We start from the raw sequence: 22,494 nt of genomic DNA on the forward strand, positions 1-22,494 counted from the left end.
CACATCTCTCTCTCTCTCTCTCTCTCTCTCTCTCTCTCTCTCTCTCTCTCTCTCTCTATATATATATATATATATATATATATATATATATAGAGAGAGAGAGAGAGAGAGAGAGAGAGATAGTAATGCTATCATTCTTCCTTATATCCAGAGCTCTAAAATAAGTACAATCTCTGCAAGTCATTCAAACCTTATCCGAAACTGGTTACCCTCAATCTGCTCTCCCAAGGATCCTCTACCTCCTCTATCAGTTCCAGATGTTTATGAAGTTCCTTGTTCCTGCAACTTATCTTATTATGGTCAAACTGGGAGATCTGCTAACATTAGAAGAACACAAAAAATACATCTGTCACCATAAGTATAGTCAATCAGGGCTTGCTGACCATGTGTCGGATATTTGGCACAGAATCAAATGGAAAAAAACCTACTATTCGTCCACAAAAAAATACAAATTGAAAGACTTTTTTTTTTTTTAGAATCAGCTGAAGAATTTAAAAAACTGATCTAATCTTAATAAATATAGTTGTATTAAGCTTCTCAAGATTTGGGAAACTTTTAATTCTTAAGCCTCCTGCTCAATACAGCTAAGGCTAGCCAACAGCATCCATGAGGGCACTCCTCATAGGACTTTAAGCTTTCACTCTAATATTTTTTCTGCTTGGTGTTTTTGCAATTTTAATATTGTTTCTCTATGTCTCAGTGACTGAAATGAAATATATGAGTGAATAAACATATTGTTTAATTATTTATGTGTTGTATTTAAACTCCATAATGAACACTTCCTGTAAATGCCCCTTAACGATCTTCCATCTACTATTAACATCATTTTGTTACAGGATTTCATGTCATGGCACAGCTTTGTGCTTCCTCCTAAGCTTGTCATAATAACCAGCCTTGTGATTATCACATGTGCACCTCTTCTTGACAGAATATTCCTCAATTTTTACTATCTCCCAAGTCAAGACCACATGGTCACTTTCTCCAATTGGAGGCAATGTGTGAGAGCAATGCCCCACTTGTTGGAGATCTGAAGTGGTTTCAAAAAATTCCATGTTTATTCTCTAGAACAGGGTTTCTGGACTATGTAAAAAATAAATAAAAATACAAAAGAAATAAAATTAATAATAAAAAAAAAATCCTTAGCTTGCCCTCATTGCTTACAAAAAAAATCATGCTTTTCAAATACTTTATAGAAAGGAAGTAAAGTCTGGATATTGGATATTTATTATCCTCTTTCATCTAGTAATGTGTATCATAAACTTGTATGGCATTCAAAAATATGTACACTGTTGCATGCTGGTTTAAATTGACTTATTCTCCCACTGCTTATTTATAAACATTGTTTTCTATAGCTAACAAAATTTTATTGGTTTCATCCATGTCTTCAAAACTGATGCACATTATGAATTTGATTTAGCTTCTGTCTTTAGATGGTGTTGGGATAGATGATGAAGGTAGTTATGGTTTGAGGAGTGGTGAAAACCGAGAGTTGTAGACTAGGTGTCCTCCATCGATGAGTCTTTGGACTCCTTGGAGGTGTTGTGTAATAATAATAATAATAATAATCAAATATAATAATAATAAAAAGAATCAATTTTTACCTGTTTTTGCTTTTGATGAACTGTAGCCTTGATCGTGAAATCCATTCAGGATAAACATGCCTCAATATGAGCCATTTCCTAAACAAATGTGGAATGCTCTACTAGGTTTGCAGACATTAATGACTAGAATTTGCATTCCGAGTTTTTTGCAGTCTCTCTCTGTGTGTGTGTGTGTGGGGGGGGGGTTCTGATACACCTTCCTCAGTATAAAGAACCTATTCTTTAAAGAGGTTGGTCTTCGGAAACTGCACACACACTTCTCCATGTCTTCCAATGTTATTTGATGCTGAGATTTGCTCCAAGCCTCTCACCTTTTGTTCGGTGAGTATGAACCCTTCAGGCACAATATTAATACGAATTTAACAGTACAAATTAACTGTATGGCCATTCTAAGAATTACATGATATGAACTCAAAAAAAATTATCTCACTGATTCTCAGAGTTAACAATTCTGAGGGATAACATCAAATACTATACAAAACAAACTGAGCATAACTTTTGGCTAAAACTTCTGTAGTTTCTCTTTGAACTATGTGGGAACTTTCTATCCTCTTTATCTTCCTTTATTATTATTATTTTTACTCATTCATCTATTCTGTTTTATCTCTCAAATTCCTTAGAATATAATAAAAGTTAAAAATCTCATTTGATTATTACTTACATATATCTTTCTGGGAAACAAGAGATTGGCCTGATGATTGGGTGAAATCCATTTTTATCCCAATACACAAAAAAGGAAATGTCAACAAATGCAATAATTATAGAACTGTAGCCTTGATCTCACATGCAAGAAAAATCTTCTCTGTATTATTAAAGAAAGACTTTATATGTCAAGCCACAACTTCCTGCAGAACAGGTTGAGAATAGGACGTGGAACCAGAGATCAAATTTCTAATTTAAGGCACTTAGTTGAAAAGGCTCAAGAATTTAATATTCCCTTGTATATGTGCTTGATTGATTACACCAAATCATTTGATTGTGTCGGGTGGGGGGGACCTGTGAAAAATACTAAGTAAAATTGGTATCTCAGAACATTTGACACACAGCTTTTCCACAGTTTCCATCTTTACCACAGTCTGATTCCTCTATAAGAGGAATCAGACTGTGGTAAAGATGGATGGATAAACATCTCAATGGTTCAATGTTGAGAAAGGTGTGAGACAAGGATGCATACTCTCTCTCTCTCTCCTGATCTATACAATCTTTACAGAGAAAGATTGTATAGATCAGGGAAAGGCACTTAACAGACATGATAGTGGTTTCTCAGTTGGTGACAAAAAGATAAATAATCTTAGGTATGCTGATGATCCTTATTAAAAGAGTTGAATGGGAAAGACTGAAGTATGGTTTAAGAATTAATCATGATAAAACAAAATACATGGCCACAGATGAAAATGACAATTTCGTCCACAACATTAATTTCGAGAAGGTGGATGAATTAATTTACCTTAAAAACCAAGAGTAGATATCAACCAGAAATTAAAAGAATTACCATGGAAAGGTCAATGGTGCAATTGCAGAAAATATGGAAAGACAGAAACATTTCTATCACCACTAAATCAAGACTGGTCAATAGCTTGGTGTTTTCAATTTTCATTTATGGTGCTGAATCTTGGACACTCAACAAAAAAGATATGGACAAGATAAATAACTTCAAGATGTGGTGCTGGAGAAGGATGTTGAGAATCTCCTGGATGGACAAAAGCTCTAATGAAAGTATAATAAGTCAACTAAAAATCAAGATACACTACTGTAACATGAATTGCTATACTAACAGCAGCCATGTTGTCACTTGAGTTTTGTTTTGAATCTCAGTAAAGAACCATGTGTATTTGAGAGTTTTTTTGAACAGCATAGAAGAGGAAGCAGGAGAGATGTAAGGAGAAAAACTGCTGAGTAAAATTTTGTGATCTCAGATAAACTTTATCTTTTATCTATTGCATCTTTATCTACTCTCCAAGGAGGAACTGTAAAGTTAATATTAAAGAACAGTACAATATATCAAGTCTTTGCATATCAGTAGAATGTTATGCTTAATTGGGAAGCAAGTGTCATATTATTATTAAGAGAGACCTCCAGGGAGTCAGGGAACTCATTGAGGGAGGCCACATGCTATCTGCACCAGCTGTCATACCTGTTCTTGAATTCATTCATTCATGCTCCTTGCACACACCATATCCAATGGCAATCCATTCATTCTCAACTTCCAAGGATGTCCTTGTGTCCTTTCCCCACCTTCCATAAAATGAAAAATTCCATTTATTGGTATTTTGTATAACCTTTCAGAAGTTTATAAGTCTCAATAATGTTGCTCCCTCTTTCTCTTGTTTGCTAGTGTCTGCAGTCTACTAATTCTCCATCTGTCTTCATAATCAGCATTCTACAATCCTGATATCATTTTTAATTTCATGAAGTAAGATGAAATCTGCAATAAAGTTCTTTTCTTGAAAATTTTTGGAACTGCTCATTTAAATGTAATCCTGCTGTCTGAGCAGTTACTCTTTATGCCTACTAAAATGAAGGAAATATGTTTTTAAGGAATCTTGCTTGGTAGAAAAAGATATCATTCGTTGCTCAGTCTCTTCATGTCTGAGGACTCGTGACCCTAGCCATAATGTCTCTCAATTTCTTTCTATCTTTTGTTGCAGCAGTGGCCAACTCCAAAGTAAGTCAGGTGATCTTTTTAATCTGATCCAACCATCTTGGTCTTTGGCATCCTCTTTTTCTTTGTCTTTCCACTTTGCCCTAGATGATAAGTTTTTCCAGGTTGGCATTTTCACATCTTGAAATAGCTTTGGGATCAGCAACAACAAATCTGTTGTGATCTAGGGTAGACAAATGGTGGGTTCTGTATCTAGCTTTCATTTTCCAGATTTTATCCCATACAATTTTTGCACTGGTTGTGAAAAAATGGATCCAAGATTTTTTTGATTCAGACATCTTGCATAATGTGTTTTGACCTGAGCATGTTGAAATGCCATTAAGTTTGATGTGGTGGGATATCTACAAAACATATCTTATGCTATGCTATGTTTCAGAGAGAAGAAATAAAGTTTGATGTGGTGGGATATCTACAAAACATATCTTATGCTATGCTATGTTTCAGTCTTTTTTTTTTCCTGGGTTCCATCAAGGCTTTGCAGAGAGTGGGAATCAAGGTGATGTTTTTGGAGATGAGGTTAGTATTATATTGTCCAGGAAGCAACAGCTACTTGGACAACACAATCTGTTGTATACTTTATTTCTTCATTGATTGGGGTTTGGTAAGATCATAAAAAGATTTTTACGATCTTGCCAGATCTGGTCTATTTTTCCCACAGGGTTCTATGTAGGAGAACATGTTTCCTGTGAAGACATTTCACAAAGAAAAGGAAATTGATCACTTCCGTATATGTTCTCTTTGACATCCCATGTGAACAATGGAAAAATTACTGGGAAGCAGATGCTAAATCTGTTACAGAATTTGAGGTAGGTAGGCATATGGAAGAAGTGGTGGCAAGTTAGCAGTGGTAAGAGAGCTGGTGCCGAGTTACCAGCAGTTAACGGTAAGACAGTGGATTTGCATAAATGGCACTGAAAAACTAATTGAAGATATTAAAGTGGAGTTGGTAAAGATGAGGCAAGAGATTAAACTTATGAGGAATGAACTTAGGAGAATTAGAGATTTGCATGGAAATGTGGGGAAGAATGGGATGAAAGATGTGAAAGAAATATTAAATGAGTTGAGAGTGGCAATGTATGGAGATTCGATGATAATAGGTGTGCTGAGTGAAAAGGTGCAGGTCTGTCTTCCAGGAGGTAAAAGGAGCGGGGTGGTTGACGCATTGGATGAGAGGAGTATGTGAGCAAAAGAGTTGTCACAAATGATTTGACTGGTAATAAGAAGAATGTAGGGAGGGATGTTAAGGAGAGTGAAAGAAAGTAGGTAAGGTAGTCAACATGTTACCCAGGTATGATAATGATGAGTTAAGAAGGTGAGTGAAGATTATGAATGGCATGCTAGCAGAGTTGTGTAAGGAGAAAGGAGTTCATTTTGTGAATGTGTGGGATGAGTTTCAGAGCAGGGTAGAGCTGCATGAAAGAGATGGACAATATTGAATGGATTTGGTGTGAATCATTGAGAAACTGTTTCTTCAAGAGAGAATGACTGACGTGAATGTAAGACCTGAGGAAGCAAGAGGTGTTGTGGAAGAGCAGGAGAGTAAGGTAGGCAAATTTGTGAATGGAGAGTGAGTGATACAACTGAAGAGAATAAGAGAGAAGGAACACAGAGTGAACAGAGAAATGGGGAATGTCAGAATGGAACACTGCATGAAAAGTGTAAATGATGGTTTCAGGAGTAGATCTGTGAGTGTGCATGAAAGGATTAAGATAATCAAAGATGTGGCAGTGACATTTAGGTCTAGGGAGTAGTGTAATATCAGTGATGATAGAACAGGAACGGATGGGGTGAGGTGTGGAGGAGTCTTATCCAAAAAGAGGTGTTAGTGGGATGTTATAGAAACAGAAATGAGCTAGCGTGTATGTTTACAAATCCTAGACGTATTCAAAACATGGGAAATGAAATTGTATCATTGATAAAGTTCATTAGCCCAAACATTGTTGGTATAAGTGAGATATGATTGAACGAGGATGACATTCTGATAGAAATTAAAGGATATGTAGTCTTTCGTGAAGACAAACAAAGCAAAAAGGGAGGAGTGTTATTGATGATGGCAGAGGAGTTGTGTCCATCCAGGGTTGAGATGCAAGGGATAAATACTGACAGTAGTTTTGAAAAAACAGTATGGTGTGAAGTGAAAATGGACAGGATGAAATGTTTAGTAGGATGTTGCTATAGACCTGGTAATGCAGAATGCAGTTAGAAGGAAATGTTAGACAAATTGATCTGGCTAAGAAAAGGGTGATCATTACAGACGATTTCAATTATGATAATATAGACTGGAATGAAGAGACAGCATCAGGAACCAAAGAGAATGAATTTCTTGAGTTTTTAAGGGATAACTACCTTAAGCAGTATGTAACAGTAGTGGACACACCTAGATCTCAGGTCTTGGATTTGATTGTCTCATCAGAAGATATTGTTGTAAATGAAATGTCACATCTTCCTCCACTTGGTGAAAGTGACCATGAAGTGATCACTTGGGTGGTGACCAGCCGTATCAGGACTTTTGTGAGAAAGAGTTATGTGGAACTATAAGATGGGTGATTATGGCAGACTCAGGCAGTGGCTTACAGAGATATCATGGAATGAGGAATTGCATGGGAAAGAAATCAGTGTTGCTTGGTCTCTACTCAGGAAGTATCTGGCAGAGGCAGTGACTGAGTGTATTCCAAAGGTCAGGAGATTAAATAAGGTAGGTGTAAAATGGATGACTGAAGAGGTGAAGTCTGCAATCTGGAAGAAAAAGGCATTGTGGAGGAGACACAAGATGATTGGAGATAATCAGTTACATTTGGAGTGGAAAGAGCAAGGTAGTAAGAACAAAGAACTTAGTAAGGGTAGCAGAAGTATAGTATGAGGCAGGAGCAGTTAGCAAATGATGCTAAAAGAAATCTTAGGGAGTTTTTTTGATATGTGGCCAGCAGAAGGAAGAACAATTATTGGGGGAGGGGGAAATGATGTTGGTCAGTGATAATGGGAGAATGATAAACACTGAGGAGGATATAGAAGAGATGCTTAATGAGCAGTTCATTAAAGTGTTCCATCCTTGTGATTGTAACATAATAGAGAACTTTATGATGAATGGAAGAGTAACCAATGATGGTGAGTGAGCAGAAGGCATATGAGGAATTGAGTAAACTTGATTTCAACAAGGCCATGTGATTTGATGGTATATCACCACTTGTCTTGAAGGAATGATCCAGGGATTTAACAATAGTTTTAACTTACTTTTTTTTTTTAATATGAGTGTTAGATTAGCTCAGGTTCCAAAGGAGGTGAAAGACGACAAAATTGTTCTGCTTCATAAAGTGGATTATAAGACTCAGGCTTCGAATTATAGCCCAATCTATTTGTCTGGAGTTGTGGTCAAGATGTTGGAGAAGCTAATGAGAACAAGGATTGAGAACTAGGTTGACAGCAGTAAAATTCTCTTTAATGGACGGCATGAATTTATTATTATTATTATTATTCAGGCCTCCATGGAGTCAAGAGACTCATCATGGGAGGGCCTTCTTAGGAAACACAAAGTCTATCATACCACTCCTTGAACTCATTGACCATTCTTGCTCTTACGACTCTCTCTCTCTCAGGTAATGCATTCCATGGTTTAACCACACTCCACGCGAAGAAACTACTCCTCACCCTCTTGTCATCGTTCGTTCCTGCTGTTCCACCAAGCAAAAGAACTCCCCCAATGTCCACCCTGTAACTGCCTCTCAACAGTTTAAAAGTCTTGATCATATCACCCTCCTTCTATCCACCAAACTCTGCAGTCCACATTCCCTCAGCCGATCCTCATAACTGATATTGTACAGTTCTGAAACCATCTTTGTTATCTGCCTCTATACCCTTTCCATAGTTACTTTATCTCCTTCAAATCCTGGGGACCAAATTTGAGAACAATAATCCAAGTGTTGTCTGATCAGGGTCCTATACAACGGAATGATAACTCTTTTATCTCTGCAAGTCAGCGTCCTTCTCAGTATTGCAGCAGTCCTCTGGGTTACCTTCACCATCTATGCAATATGCTCCCTGAATTATAGTTTTTTATCAATCATCACCCTCAGATCTACTGTCTCCCCTACTTCCTCCAGTATAGCGCCTCCAATTGAGTTTGCAGTATAGCACCTCCCATCGATGGATTCCAAACTTCAAGACTTTACATTTTGCTGCATTAAACCTATACCTCCATTCATTTGCCCACTGTCTATTTTATTCATATCCTCTTGCAGGGCTGCCACATCTGCACTATTACTGATAACCCCTTTCCAGCTTCACATCATCCTCAAACAACTGAATATCCCCTTGCAATCCATTGATGTCATTACTATAAAGGTTGACAATACAGGTTCCAGTACTGGGTCCTGTGGAACTCCTCTTGTAACTTTCTGCTTCTTTAATATTGCCCCACCATACACAACTCTCTCTGATACCTATCAGACAGCCAATCCTGAATCCAGTTGACTAACTTGACATTTAAACCTATGTACTGCAACTTAAATATCAGCTTATCGTGTGGCACCCTGTCAAATGCCTTTGCAAAATCCAAAAAATGGCAGTATACTCCTTTCCCTCACCAACTGCTCTTGTAACTTTATTATAAAAGGCTAGCATATTACTAAAACAAGAGCACCCCCTTAACAAATCCATGTTAATTCTCACAGATAACATTACCCTCGTCTGTCCAACACTGTATATAGTCCCTCACTAATTTTTCCAAGACCTTAACAACTACTGATGACACACAAACTGGCCTATAATTAGACACTTCCAGTCTGCTACCATCCTTAATGCCATTGCACAATTATCCTACCTTCCTTCCATTCCTTGAGTACCTTTCCTGCAGCCAGACTTATTGAAGAGCCAGGTCAATGGAGCTGTTAGTTCTTTAGCACATTCTCTCAAACCCATGGTGAAATGCCATCCAGTTCCACAGCTTTACTGACATCCAGAGTACTTAGTATTTGCTCATTGAACCTCTACTATGTCCTCTGCATCAGTCACTCTATTCCCATTTTTATCCTGCAGTGTCATTCTTCCACAATCATTTCTCCTACTACTGGCCACATAGCTAAAAAAAAATTCCTTACTATTTTCTTTGGTTCTTAGTACCAATCAGTTCTCATATTCCAGTTTTGCCATCCTCGCCATCCTAGTCACTCTCCTGGCCCGTGTCTTATATTCTTCATGCATCTGCTCTCCACCCCTCTCTTTATATCTCTTCCATAATCTCTTTTTCACCTGCAGTTCCTGTTTGATATTGTTTGTCATCCACTTTACGCCAAATTGTGTCCGCTTCTTCACTTGTGAAATACAGCTTATTATTGCTGCTAACAAATATTCCTTCACAATTTCCCAAGCACTAATGATATCATGGCCTTCTAATTCTGACGTCTATGGAACTGCCCCAAGTTGATATCTAAGACTATTATAATCACCTGCCTTATAATTCCACATATGTTCCCTTTTCTTTGATACTCCTGCATGTCTGTTTATCTTCCAAGTCAAAACCACATGGTCTCTCTCTCTCCAACTGGTGGGAGAGATGTCATCTCACTTATTATCAGCTTTTCTGATGCTATGACCAAATCCAAAACTCTTGAACCTCTTATTCCCTCTATTACATGTTGCCTAAGACATTTGTCCCCCAAGAATACTAGAAATTCCATCCCCTTATTACTACATGCAGTTTCCTCTCCCCAGCTTATACTGCTGTAGTTAAAATCTCCCATAGCAATCATTCTTCTTGCACTTGCCAAGCTCAACTGCCTAATCATCATCTGCTCCCCACCCTCTGTGGTCCTTGGTTTGTAGCAACACCCCACTAAATATCCTGTCTTGACCACTTCTACCTCACACCATATGCTTTCAAAACCATTAGTGTCACTGCCTTCCAAAGCCTCCACTCTTAGAGGACATAAGTCATCACTTATCATGAGCAGTACTCCACCAGCATGTTTTCATTTCCTATCCTACCGAAAAATGTACCCTGCTACTTCAATTCCTGTTATTATATCATCTTCTGTCAACCACATCTCCGAGATCCCAATAATCTGTGGCCAGGCTGATGCTATCAGCGCCACCAATTTGTATTCGTATAAAGAATAAAGATGTCACTGCTTCTATACCTATCATTATCCCCTCTAGATCCTACTGGACTCAGTGTTATCTGATGTTGTTCCCTCATCCCGCCCCTCCCAAGCACCCATTCCCACAAGAAGCCACCCCTGCTACCAACCACCCCGGGAATTCTAGTTTCCCTGCATTGATACACCCACTCATTCAAAAAATACAGTAATCTCTCCAGATGCCTTTGTCCTTCCTCATTCAAATGCAAATAGTCTCTCACATACGGTTCCATTCTTTCTTCAAATGTCCTCCAAGTATCCACATATTCCAATCCTCTCTTCCGACACATTCTGGCTATTATGCTATTCATTATTTCTGCTCAGCTCGTCACTATCATAATTGGGAAACAAACACACACACACACACACACACACACACACACACAATCTTTCCTCTCTGTGTTTTCTTTTGTACACCCTCAAGCAAGAATCTCAGATCTCTCACTGCCCGATTTACATTGCCCCTTCAAGTCATTAGTACCCACCATCACAATCATTTCATCCATCCTTTCACCCCTCTTAATTGCCATAAGCACATATTCTACCATCCCTCCAGGCAAACACTCCTCTGGCATCTTATTTTGCACACCACGGATCATCTAGTCTCCACACATCACACTTCTTACCATGCTGTATCTTGATTGCTCACCTGCATCCCTCACTCTCTCTCTCTCTGTGTTCCCCTACTTACCTGCTTTACTGGCATCACTCTATCCCTGGTTCCAGCATTCCCTCACATTCTTCTCATTTCCTCTCTCTCTCTCTGACAGTTTCCATTCTCTTCTCTATCATTCCCATACCTCTCTCTCATTTCCTCTCATCTACTGCTCCTATTCTCTTCTCTATCATTCCCATACCTCTCTCTCATTTCCTCTCATCTACTGCTCCTATTCTCTCCTCTACCATTCCCATACCTCTCTCTCATTCCCTTTCTTCTGTTGCTGGAAGAAAGGGAATGAGAGAGATATACCTCTCTCTCTCTCTCTCCTACTGTTTCTATTCTCTTTCATTCGCTTAATCTCATCTTTCGTACTTCTCATCTCAGTCCAGAGACATTCCATCTCCTCTTTCAGTTCATCCATCTCTCTCTCTCTCTCTCTGCAAGTTACTTGCATAGAGAAAGACTTGCCATTCATTCTCCCAATCAATACCATCTCCGAAAACTTCAGTCATTTAAGCCTTCCACACTCCTGACTCTTATTTTTTCATTCATTCATATTTCGCTCGTCATTCTCTACTATCACACTGCTCCTCTCCCGACATTCATTTCCCATCCCTGATGCAACTAGGTCAGTTATCGAAATATCTAATTCATTAAATTGCTCCCATTGTCTATATTTTGCGCATATATGCACCCCCCCCCCTCACTCGTCACATATCCAACTCCCGGGATGCGTATATACCATAAGCACTGTATGCCACAAAATCCTTTATCATATTACGCAAAATACCATCCTTAAATGGCAGAGGACTTGGTGACACACCATTTGTATTTGGAATTGAGGCTGCCATCATTCACTTACTGCCCAGGTACTACTAAACTAAACGCTAAATATATATAAATGCTATATAAACTATAAACGCTATATTTAACTATACTAAATAGCGCAAACTTATCTTCTCTTCCACTGCAGTGTTATTTTGGGTTACCTTGCCTTCTCAGTAACCCAAAATAACACAATATATAACAGCGAAACTCCAAAAGCAGCACCACTAATGAACACTTGTGTTATTGATAAAAAAAATGTAGCGCAATTCACAAAGACTTCACACTATACACCATTTAAAAAAACACTTTTTTTTTTACCACTGCTCAAATCCACTGCCACGTGCTTCAGAGACTTTAGTGCCACTTTTTTCTTTTTGCTAAAGGAAGATTGTGTTTTAGCAATATGTCCACTTATTATAACAAGGTGAAGAATACATTGGACAAGGGGGATTAAATATGCAATCCTTTTAATTTTCATTTTGCAAAGTCTTTAGATAGACTGCCACATAACAAACTAGTAGTTAAATTGGAATGGGGGTTGTATAGTAGATCAGTGCATTGAATTGGAGATTGGTGTCTGATAAGTATCAGCAAGTTGTGTATAGGCGAGTAATATTCCAGAAGAAGAAAGTCACTAGTGGTGTGCCCAAAGGGTCTCTTTTGGGGCCATTGTTGTTTAATTTATGTGTAAATGATATTGGAAAGGGTTTAAATGGTGATATAGTTGTTTGTAGATGAATCAAATTTGGGGAGAGATGAGAAGTAGAGTAGTGTAGATTTTGTAGCTGGGGACGTCAGTTTAATGTTTGCAAAGTGCCAGATTTTAAATTTCTGCATTCCATCTTTGGGAAGCAAAGATGGAATGCAGAGTATAGGATTGGTGGGGATATTTTAGAGGAGGTGAAGGAGATGAAAGATCTCCGAGTAAAGGTAAGGTTTTTTTTTACAGGTGGTTGGAAGCTTACCTTTATCATGCTTATATCTATCATTTGATTTAGGGAAGTATGGATGGCCTGGCCAGTATCCATCTCTTTCTCTTAAAAACAAAAAAAAATAAAAAATAAAAGAACAAATTCAACACATTATCTTATGTGTCAGAATCAGTTGGTAAGTTTAATTTACTTTCAATGAATTTTAATTTACTTTCAGTGAATACTGAAGTATCTATTTTTTTCAGTGTGTGTATCTTGTAGTTTATCTTTGAGTGCCCTTTGCATAATTTTTTGACGAGTGTGTTCTCAGGGAATGGAACAAGTCACGTGATTGGTGCTTTCAACAGACAAGCACTCACAGTCATAAAGTTCAGGTATGGTGAAATTATCACCATATCTGACAGGTGACACATTTAGCTTTCTTGCTCTTTACTACCAATCAGGTACAGGTGGCAGAGCATGTCAAACAGTTTGGGCATGTCCATATTTCTGTCATTTGAAGCATCTTAGTGGATTAGGGATGTACTGTCTAACAGGACAATCGGGATACCTTCCTTTTACAGATGTTGAAGACCTCATTATCAAATTCCTGCCATGTACTCTCAAGGGGTGTACAGGATATGATAGTACTACATAAAAAATTTACATTATTACTAAATTCCTATCTGCAATTTTCCTCCAAATCAGTCTATTACTTGTCAAGACTCCAACATTATCAGATCTCATATTTCTGTTATCTAAGGCACTTTGTACCATATCAATCCACCTATATCTTGGTCTTACTCTGGGTCGTTTTCCTGCCAACCTGGCAGAGAATACTTGTTTTGCTAATCTTTCCTGCCCATTCTGTTTAAGTGACCATACCACCTAAGATTAGATCTGCTAACACATTCCTGGATGCTGACAATGTCAAGTTCTTTCCTAATATCCTCATTTTTAATATGATATTGCCATTGATGCCATTTGTTCAAGCCTCTAATCTTTCTCAGGACTCTCATATCTGCGGTCTCTAGTCTTTGGTCAAATGTTTTACTTCTGACCCAGCTCTCAAATCCATAAATTAAAACTAGTTTGAACACTATCTTCTATACAGCTAATTTAGTGGTCTGACTAATTTCTCTCTTATTCCATATAAATTTATTCAGTTGATGTCCTACCATACCAGCTTTGTTGATTCTGTTGTCTATTTCCATATATAATTTACCATCTTCACTAAAAATCGTTCTTAAGTAGTTGAAATGTTCTACTTGTTCCACAGGTTCTCCGTTCACAATGCAGTTGACATTTTCCACGATTCTTCCCATTTTCATTGTCTTTGTCTGTTTATTGCTGAACTTCATACCATGTTTATTACAACAGTTATTCAAATTAGTCAGCGAATCTTGCAGACTTGTAGTGGATTTATTTAGAAGTATAACACGTCTGCATAAAGCAAAGAGCTGACATTAACATCTCAAATGTTGATATCATGTTTAATACCACTTTCCTTCATAATGTGATCCATATAGATAATGAATAACAGAGGGGGATAATGTACACCCTTGTCTCTCACCAGATTTAACATTAAACCACCTTCCTGTACTTCCTTCAATTCTAAATGCTGACTTATGACTCAAATAAAGACTAAGTATTGCTTGATATAATGCCCCATTGACACCATATAACTGTGGCATATTGAATAGCTTCTCTCTTGGCACCTTGTCATATGCCTTTTCCAAGTCGACAAAACTGAAATACAGATCTCTGTGATATTCTCATGCTTTTTCAACTATTTGTCATAAAGTGAAGATCTGATCCTTACAGCCTCTATTTGGCCTAAATCCAGCTTGTTTTTCACCAAGCTTTTCTTCCACAATTCTTCTCAACCATTTCTCAAGTATACTTACATAAATCTTGCCAGGAACACTCAGTAGGGAAATACCTCTGTAATTCTCACATTCAGTTTTATTTCCCTTTTTATATATGGATACTATGAGAGCTATACTCCAATCATCGGGAATTCGTCCCTCATAGTTCAGAAAGCCCTGTCCATGCTTTCTGAATTATGCAGTGCAGCCACTGTGAGACTTTTATACCACTATATTTCTGTTCAAATATCATCTTCTCCTGCTGCCTTTCCACATTTCAAGCCTTTGATGGCTTTTTCTACTTCAAGTATGAATATGTATTCCTAACTGTATGCCTGTTGAGTTTTTGCCACCGTGTTATCACTTTTTGTTTCATTTAGCAATTTTTCAAAGTAATTACTCCATACTTCAAAGATATCTTTTTCTCCAGTTTTCATGTCACCTTTATCATCTCTAACTCCTTTTACAGCATTCTTTCTTCCATTTCTAAGCTTCTTCCACAACCACCAGAATATCTTACCGCCTTCTTGATATTTATTTTCTATGTTCTTGCCAAGGTCCTCCCATGACTTTTGTTTAGCTAGTTTTACACAGTGTTTCGCTTTCTTACATTTGTCTCTGTATTCTCTCAGAGCACATGCTGATTTATTTGCCAGGAACTTTTGATATGCTTTCTTCTTTTCCTTCACTGCCTCTTTAACTTCCTGTGTCCACCATGGAGTTCTGATTTTTCTATCCTTGCAGACAACCTCACTACATGCCTCTCTGGCTGAATCAATCAGTGTTTTCTTCAAAGCTTGCCACTGAATCTCCAAGGTTTGGTTGCTGTTCGCAAATTCTTTCATTTTTTCTTGAATAATGTTTGTGTATTTTAGTCTACGGTTCACATATGAGAGCTGCTCAACTTTTATTCTCTTTGAAACTTTCTTACATGTTATTCTTTTCAATATGAAATTCAGTTTTATCCTGCTCAAGACTAAACAGTGATCACTTCTAATTTCAAATCTTCTGTACACTCTGGTGTCCTGCACCAGGGAGAAAACATCAACAATAACTATCAACAATAACATAGTCAATGAGACTTTTCTTATTCCTAGCCTCTTCTCTCCATGTGAATTTGTGCACATTTTTATGTTGGAACATGGTGTTAGTAATAACCAGTCCATGTCCTGAGCAGAAATCCAACAGGTATTTGCCATTATTATTTGCTTTGCTCTTTTCTCCACATTTTCCCAAAATATTTTTGTATGTCTGACAATCATTTTATACTCTGCTATTTAGATCCCCAACAAGGACCAACTTTTCCTTTTTCGTTGTGTCAGTTGCTTTTTCTAAAGCATCAAAAAATTCCTCCACTTCTACCTTTGTAGAACCTTCTGTGGGACCATAAGCACACAAATAAGTCTCATTGTCCATTTCCCCATTCTCATATTTGCCCACATCACTCTACTTGAGACTGCCTGCCATTCAAGAAGATTAGCCTCATGTTTAGTGTTTGAGACTATGGCTACTCCTTCTTTTCCTTGATTGTCATTGCCTGAATATAACATTTTTTATTTATTGCTCAGAAACGATCTCACCAGTTTTTGTCTTTTTTGTTTCAGTCACCCCCTATTATGTCGTTCTGGTACTTATCTAATTCCTCAACTAGCTCCATTTCTTTGCCATTCAGGCTTTTTATGTTGATAATACCGATCTTTAACTCTGGCGATGTTGAGTTGGGGTGTGTTTTCAGATTTTTTTTAGTAGCTGACTTTTCGGTGTTCACTCTGGTTCCCTGGCAAAAACAACGGGGGCCTTGTTTAACTAGGCGATGCCCCAGCTGGCATGAAATTTTGTCATGTTGTACCCAGTGTTGTATTTAGGCATTTCCCGCACCTAGGCCCGCAGAAAGTGCCATCTCTCATGACCTGCCTATGGGCAGGTCATGATCCTAACCTGCAGTCATTACCATAGAATCCCAATTGCTTCACATCACATAACTTTCTTCTGGGTGGTGTCATTTTCAATTTCAGACAAAGTGGTAATTATTTCCTTCCATCCCTCACAAAGGCTCCTACAGGTATCATTAGGAGCTGACCAACGAGTAGGCGAAGGATGTTTGATTACTTTTGCAGAAGTTTTCATGTGCTTTCTTAGAACACTCCACCGATGTGTTGAAGATGTGAAAAATATGTAGTTTCTGAAGGACATAAAAAAATACGGAAGAGTACCGACAGGATTCGGCAACACAAGTACCAGTTAGAGACATAGATGTCCAGCGCACGGTGTGAATTCTGCCAATTGATGTATTTCGGGAATTCTTGCTTGCAGTCCTGTGTACTTGCCTGACATGTTACTAGCAAACTGCCTCTTGTAACTCTTCAGATTTGTGACTTACGTTAGAAATGAAACGCAAGAAACACTCTACATGAGTTCCATATTCTTTCACATAATGTACAATGAAGGTAAGCTGATCGACATGAGATAAGTCTGGTGTTGAGTCAACACTTATGGAATAGTAGTTGGCTATTTTAAGTTCTTCCACAATAAATTTGATTACTTTCTTTCCCATTATTTATGAAGACGTATAAATTCCTCATACGTGGCAAAGGAAAGATAGGAATTGAAACCTTTTTCTTTTCTCCCGCTTTTGGCAATGTGCTCAGCAAGAAAGGGATCAAATTCACTAATCCCTATTGCCTTTGTGTCAAGTTACCGACAACAATACTGTAGCTTTCCGTGCACGTGTCTCAGTCTGTATAGTTATGCAGAATCTGATTACATGCCAATATGCTTGCAGACTAAACTAAAAAAAAAAAAATGAGGAAAAGAAAAATATTTGTCTACTTGTGAGTAGATGTGGCATATAAGGAACATGTTATAATTACAAAAATGAGAGCCTGGAGATTTCCACCACCCCTCAACATTTGCCACTCTAGGCCCAGGCCTATACCTAAATACGCCACTGGTTGTACCATAATTTTGTATTTTGGTTTAAGCTAATAAGAATACAGTTTGGTCGGCTAAATCCCAAATTGCCAGCCCATCCTCGTTCATTCAGTATCCAGGTAGATACCCAACAGGGTGCACCACGAGAAAGTGAGGATTGGACATTAGGTCAGAAGTCCTGGTTGGTTCTCCGCATTCCTCTAAAGGCTATGTGGAGGTCTCCTTTCAGTTATATAGCTTTGACCCTTAAGCACCCCTGTTGAAGACTTAGGAGTATCAAAAGTAAGAATGATGTTTCTGATTGGAACCAATGACCACCATTCCTACATATCATGATACACCTCACACCTATCACTCCCTGATCTTTAAGTTCACGTATCTCCTCATTAGGAACCTCAAGGGATCCCATTCTCAGATCACTCCTCTAGAAGAGTTGAGTGTTTTATGAGCAATTACTGTAATTTACATTCCACCCATTGATGTTGCTTTGAATAGTTTTTCAGAATGTTTCTACAAGGATATCACCAGAACATAATTTCTTAATTGTTTTCAGAAAACCTGCCAGTCTTTCTAAACATGTGAATAAATAAGGTGGCATTTTCCTTATTTGCTTTTCACCTGTTGCATGGATGATCAGAAACATGAGTACATTTATACTGGTATCTCATCTTTTGTTTTTACTTCTGTTATCAAATGATGTATCTATGGTATCAGTAATTGATTGTGACTTTGTTATGCCCTTTAAACATTTGGGGATGAAGGATTCATGCTCAAGGGATTTTTTTTTCATCACCAGAGCTACCCACCCACTATGGAGCTGCACATGGCTGTCTGCTGACTGGCAAGCAATGACTGCTCAGAAGTGGAATTCCAGGGTTACCCTGGAATATTCACATACTAGCCATTATTCAAACAATAGGTGTCATACCTACCTCTCTTTAAACTCATTCACTTATGAAGTACTTACAACTACCTCTGACACCTTGTTCCACTCCTTCAGCACCCTCCAAAATCCTAACATGCTTGTTATCCCCACATTCTTGCACAGTTTCCATGGTTGATCCTTGTTCTCTGTCATGTACTGAAAAAAAAAAGGCTTCAGTGTCAGTCCTATAAAATCCTTTTAATAACTTATGTGCTTCTATCATGTCTCCTCTTTTTTGCCTGTCAGCTAGTTTTTGAAGCCCACAAACCATCAGTGTATTCTTTCTTAATAGGGAGCTTTGTCACTTGCCCCTGGATCCTCTCTACTACTACTACTACTACATCCCCATAAAATCCAGGTGACCAGATCTGCACATAGTAGACCATATGTGGCCTTATTAAAGCTTATATAGGGGAACAATAATTTTTCTATCCTTTCTTGTTAGTGTGTTCAAAATCATGTAATCTGATGTGCTTTTTTTGGCTACTTTTGCAACATGACCTCTAAACTTCGATTCCCTGTCCACAATCATCCCAAAGTCCCTGACCTCATCAGTTTTCTATCCTATTCTTTCTCTTCTATTCTATCTTATCCTATTCATTTCAGCTCCATCAATATAGTACTCAGTTTATGATCTCTTCTTAAAGTGCATCATCCTACACTTGGCCACATTAAATTGGAAGCATTTTATCTTCCCCATACTGCTAGTCTATTTAAGTTTTCCCGCACAATCTCTGCATTACCTTTATTTACCATTGTTTTTCCAAGTTTTACATCAGCAAACAACCAAATATTTCTTGGCAGATTATTTCCTGTTTCATTGATGTACATATTTAACAATAGAGGACCAAGTACTGAGCCCTGTGGTACACCACAATGGCATCAAGCTGTGTCTCATATGGGAAACTCTCATCCACAGGCATTCGTCAGCTTAGTGGCTAAGAACACACTGATGTAGTACTTGCATGTACATATCCGTGTTAGTGTATAGTACCCCTTACGATGTCAGTTTAACTTTGACAAAAATATTGTAATTAATAATTAAACATTTAGTTCTTAAATCTTCTGTTATCATATTTTGAAACAACAAAATGAGTAAACATTAAACACCAGGAGGTGATCTAATAGGTGTTTATGCATTTTGTGAAATGTACTTAATGATTTATTACTTTTGAAAATTTATCTGCTTAGACCTGTTATAATGCACTTTCATTATTTTACATATTATATTACTCATGAAATTGAATGTTTCTTTTCACAGGTTATAGTCAAAAACTTAAAGCAGGATACTCGTATAACTGTGCTAGGCCATGTACAACGTGGTGGTAGCCCATCAGCTTTTGACCGAATTTTGGTATGACAGTACTTTCATGATAGGAATTTTGAAATAAAGTTAATTTAATATTCTATTTTCAGGCTCATCATAAGGTACCTTTAGAGTAAATATAAATGAAGTTGACTTAAGTAGTAAATGTGATATTCCCTAGATTTTAATCTGGTACCTAGATAATTTTCAGAATTAACATAAATAAGTGCCTTTCTTTGAAAAATCATAGTAAGGCATTTAGCTGTACATCCACCTTGTACAGTTCACCTTGGAGATTGAAAGAAGTTAACATTTGTCTTACTTAGGCTTTTTACTATTTATATATAAGACAAGATGATGGCATTGCCATCATTCTAGTCTTTCTGTAAAAAAGACTTGCACCAATAACTTATATTCATCATTCTTCACAAAATTGCCGGCCTGGTTGGCTGAGTAGTTAGCGTATCCGCTCTCCAGCCAAAAGGCTGTGGGTTCGAATCCCGCCATGGGCATGGATGTTGTGATTGTCTCTGAAAATACTAGTCGTGGTGGTGGTGGTCAGCAGTAGATGGCGTTAGTGTACATAGTTGGTGGAGACGGAGTGTTGTAGACTAGGTGCCCTCCCTTGATGAGTCTTTGGATTCCCTGGAGGTGTTATGTAATAATAATAATAATAATAATCAGTGCATTTTTTCTGGAAAAAAAAGGTGCCAGTACTCACCATGAAGATTTATTACAGCAACTTCCACACTTTTAACATATCCTCCGATATACCTCGTTGTCTCTAGATCACTTCTTGCTTTTGGTATCAACTGCAGAAGGATGACCTCGGAGCAGCCATGAGTCCACATATTTGCTAGGGTTGAACTGAGTGAGAGGAGGTCCTACTATCCTGATAAACATCAGTGCAGGAGTTGTCTGTACAAGCAGAGATGAAGTTATTATAAGATTCATCTGAGAGAAACCTCTTTCACATTCACTGGAAGATATTGCAATTGTGCCCAAAGTGTGCTTTTGAGGAAGTAGTATGTCCAGAACTTTATTTTCTTGAAGATATTCATGGAAACCATGAACTGCTTCTCTTTCATTTAAGCGAAATTTGTGTGCTAACTTTTTGATTTCAACTTCACCGAATATCAGATGCTTCCCAGGATTTTCTGTCCAATACTTGGAATCTAAAATCTTAGCACATTCAGGCAAATCAGCATCATCTTCTTTAAGCAGATGCTTTCCAACAGCTTCTTTCAGACTTTTATAGGAAGCAGATGAACTTGTTGCAGGACTGTGTCTTTCATTTTTGTGTGAGCTCAATCCTTTGAACTTCATGTTCTTCTGACTTTGAAGAGAAATACTGTAATATGGACCAGGATTTTTTTCAATTCTTTTTTCAAAAAGTTGACTGTATTCTTTATCTTCCTGTTTGCTTTGTACAAGTAAATATTTCTCTCTTGTAAATCTAGACTTAGTTTCTTGGAGAGCATCACACACATAAGGTCCAAATCACGAACAAACACTCATGACATTATTTTTCTTAAAAGGCTCTCATAAAGAAAGCGATCTGTTTTGCTTCTTCTGCTGTCTTCTTTTGCCTCCAGAAAGTGATGGACGAGGGCCTCAAATCTTGCCACATACAAAAACAGTGCGAAAGCTAGATGAAACCCAGCTAGTGCTTAAAATCCTGCCAATTTTAAGAAGTTGAAGTCCTGGAGTCGCTACACATTCCTGTAGTTCCCTAGCATTCTTAGGTGAAGCATGATAAGTCACATAAAATTTTTCCATGAAACTCTTAAAGTGTTCACTCCTGCCACATTGTTCACTGTGTCACTAACAGACAATTCAAAGTGATGGCTAGCATAATGTCAGAAAATAACGCTAGGAAACTTCTCTTGTATTAGCCCCCTTACACCATTACGCACACCAAACAACACGGCTGCACCATCACAAGTTACAGACAATAAATATTCCTTTAAGTAACTTCAGATAATCCTAAACATTCAAGATAACTAATTAAATAGTTTAGAATTTCTCTAGCAGTTACATCCAATAATCGATCAAATCTAGGAAAAGACTCACAGGAGCCAAAAGGAAGAACTACACGAACAATAACAATCAAAGTTGCTGTGCTACTCACAGTTGTCGATTCATCAATAAGTAATTTTATTTTGTTCTGGGAGTTCACTATATTATCTATTAATGTTTTTCTCATTTCATTTGTGATATGGCTAACAATGTTAATGCAAGCATTTTCAGAATGAAGAATATATCCCATGTCTAGGCCATGAAGTTCCTGTAAATTTATTTCGTCTTCAAAGTTGTTAAATGATTGATTTCTCTTTGCAACTTTGTAAGCAGGTCGAAACACTTTTCCTGTTATGTCTTTATTATGAGACAAAGTATTTAGGAAAGCTTTCTCTGAAGTTTCATTTTTTGCTTCAGATTTAATTTTTGGCACGCTTTGCAACTCTTCTTACGATTCTAAATCTTTTTTCTTAATGACATTAACTGTTGTTTTCGAGATTCTCCAAAATGACTGATTTTACCATTTGCCCAGTCCACTGCAATTTTTGTTCCCATGTGTTTATCGACAGCAAGATTTCCGACATCACAACATACTTTGCAACCCAACATTTTATTCTTCATTTACAGTCACTCATTTCTCTAGCAGAAGTC

At 37.6% G+C, this 22,494-nt stretch overlaps 1 protein-coding gene across 1 annotated transcript in view; it reads left to right on the forward strand.

Moving 5' to 3' along the window:
* LOC150107472 (ATP-dependent 6-phosphofructokinase-like) overlaps positions 1 to 22,494 on the forward strand; it is a 443,838-nt gene that overhangs the window by 181,809 nt on the left and 239,535 nt on the right. The window contains exon 9 of the mRNA XM_090391320.1: positions 19,780 to 19,872. Coding sequence (XP_090247446.1) covers positions 19,780 to 19,872 — 93 coding nt within the window. The remainder of the gene's footprint in view (positions 1 to 19,779; positions 19,873 to 22,494) is intronic.

The sequence above is a fragment of the Typopeltis vanoorti genome, chromosome 4 (genome assembly GCF_054136105.1).
Source record: "Typopeltis vanoorti isolate ZY-2024b chromosome 4, IOZ_Tvanoo_1.0, whole genome shotgun sequence".
NCBI lineage: Eukaryota > Metazoa > Arthropoda > Arachnida > Uropygi > Thelyphonidae > Typopeltis > Typopeltis vanoorti.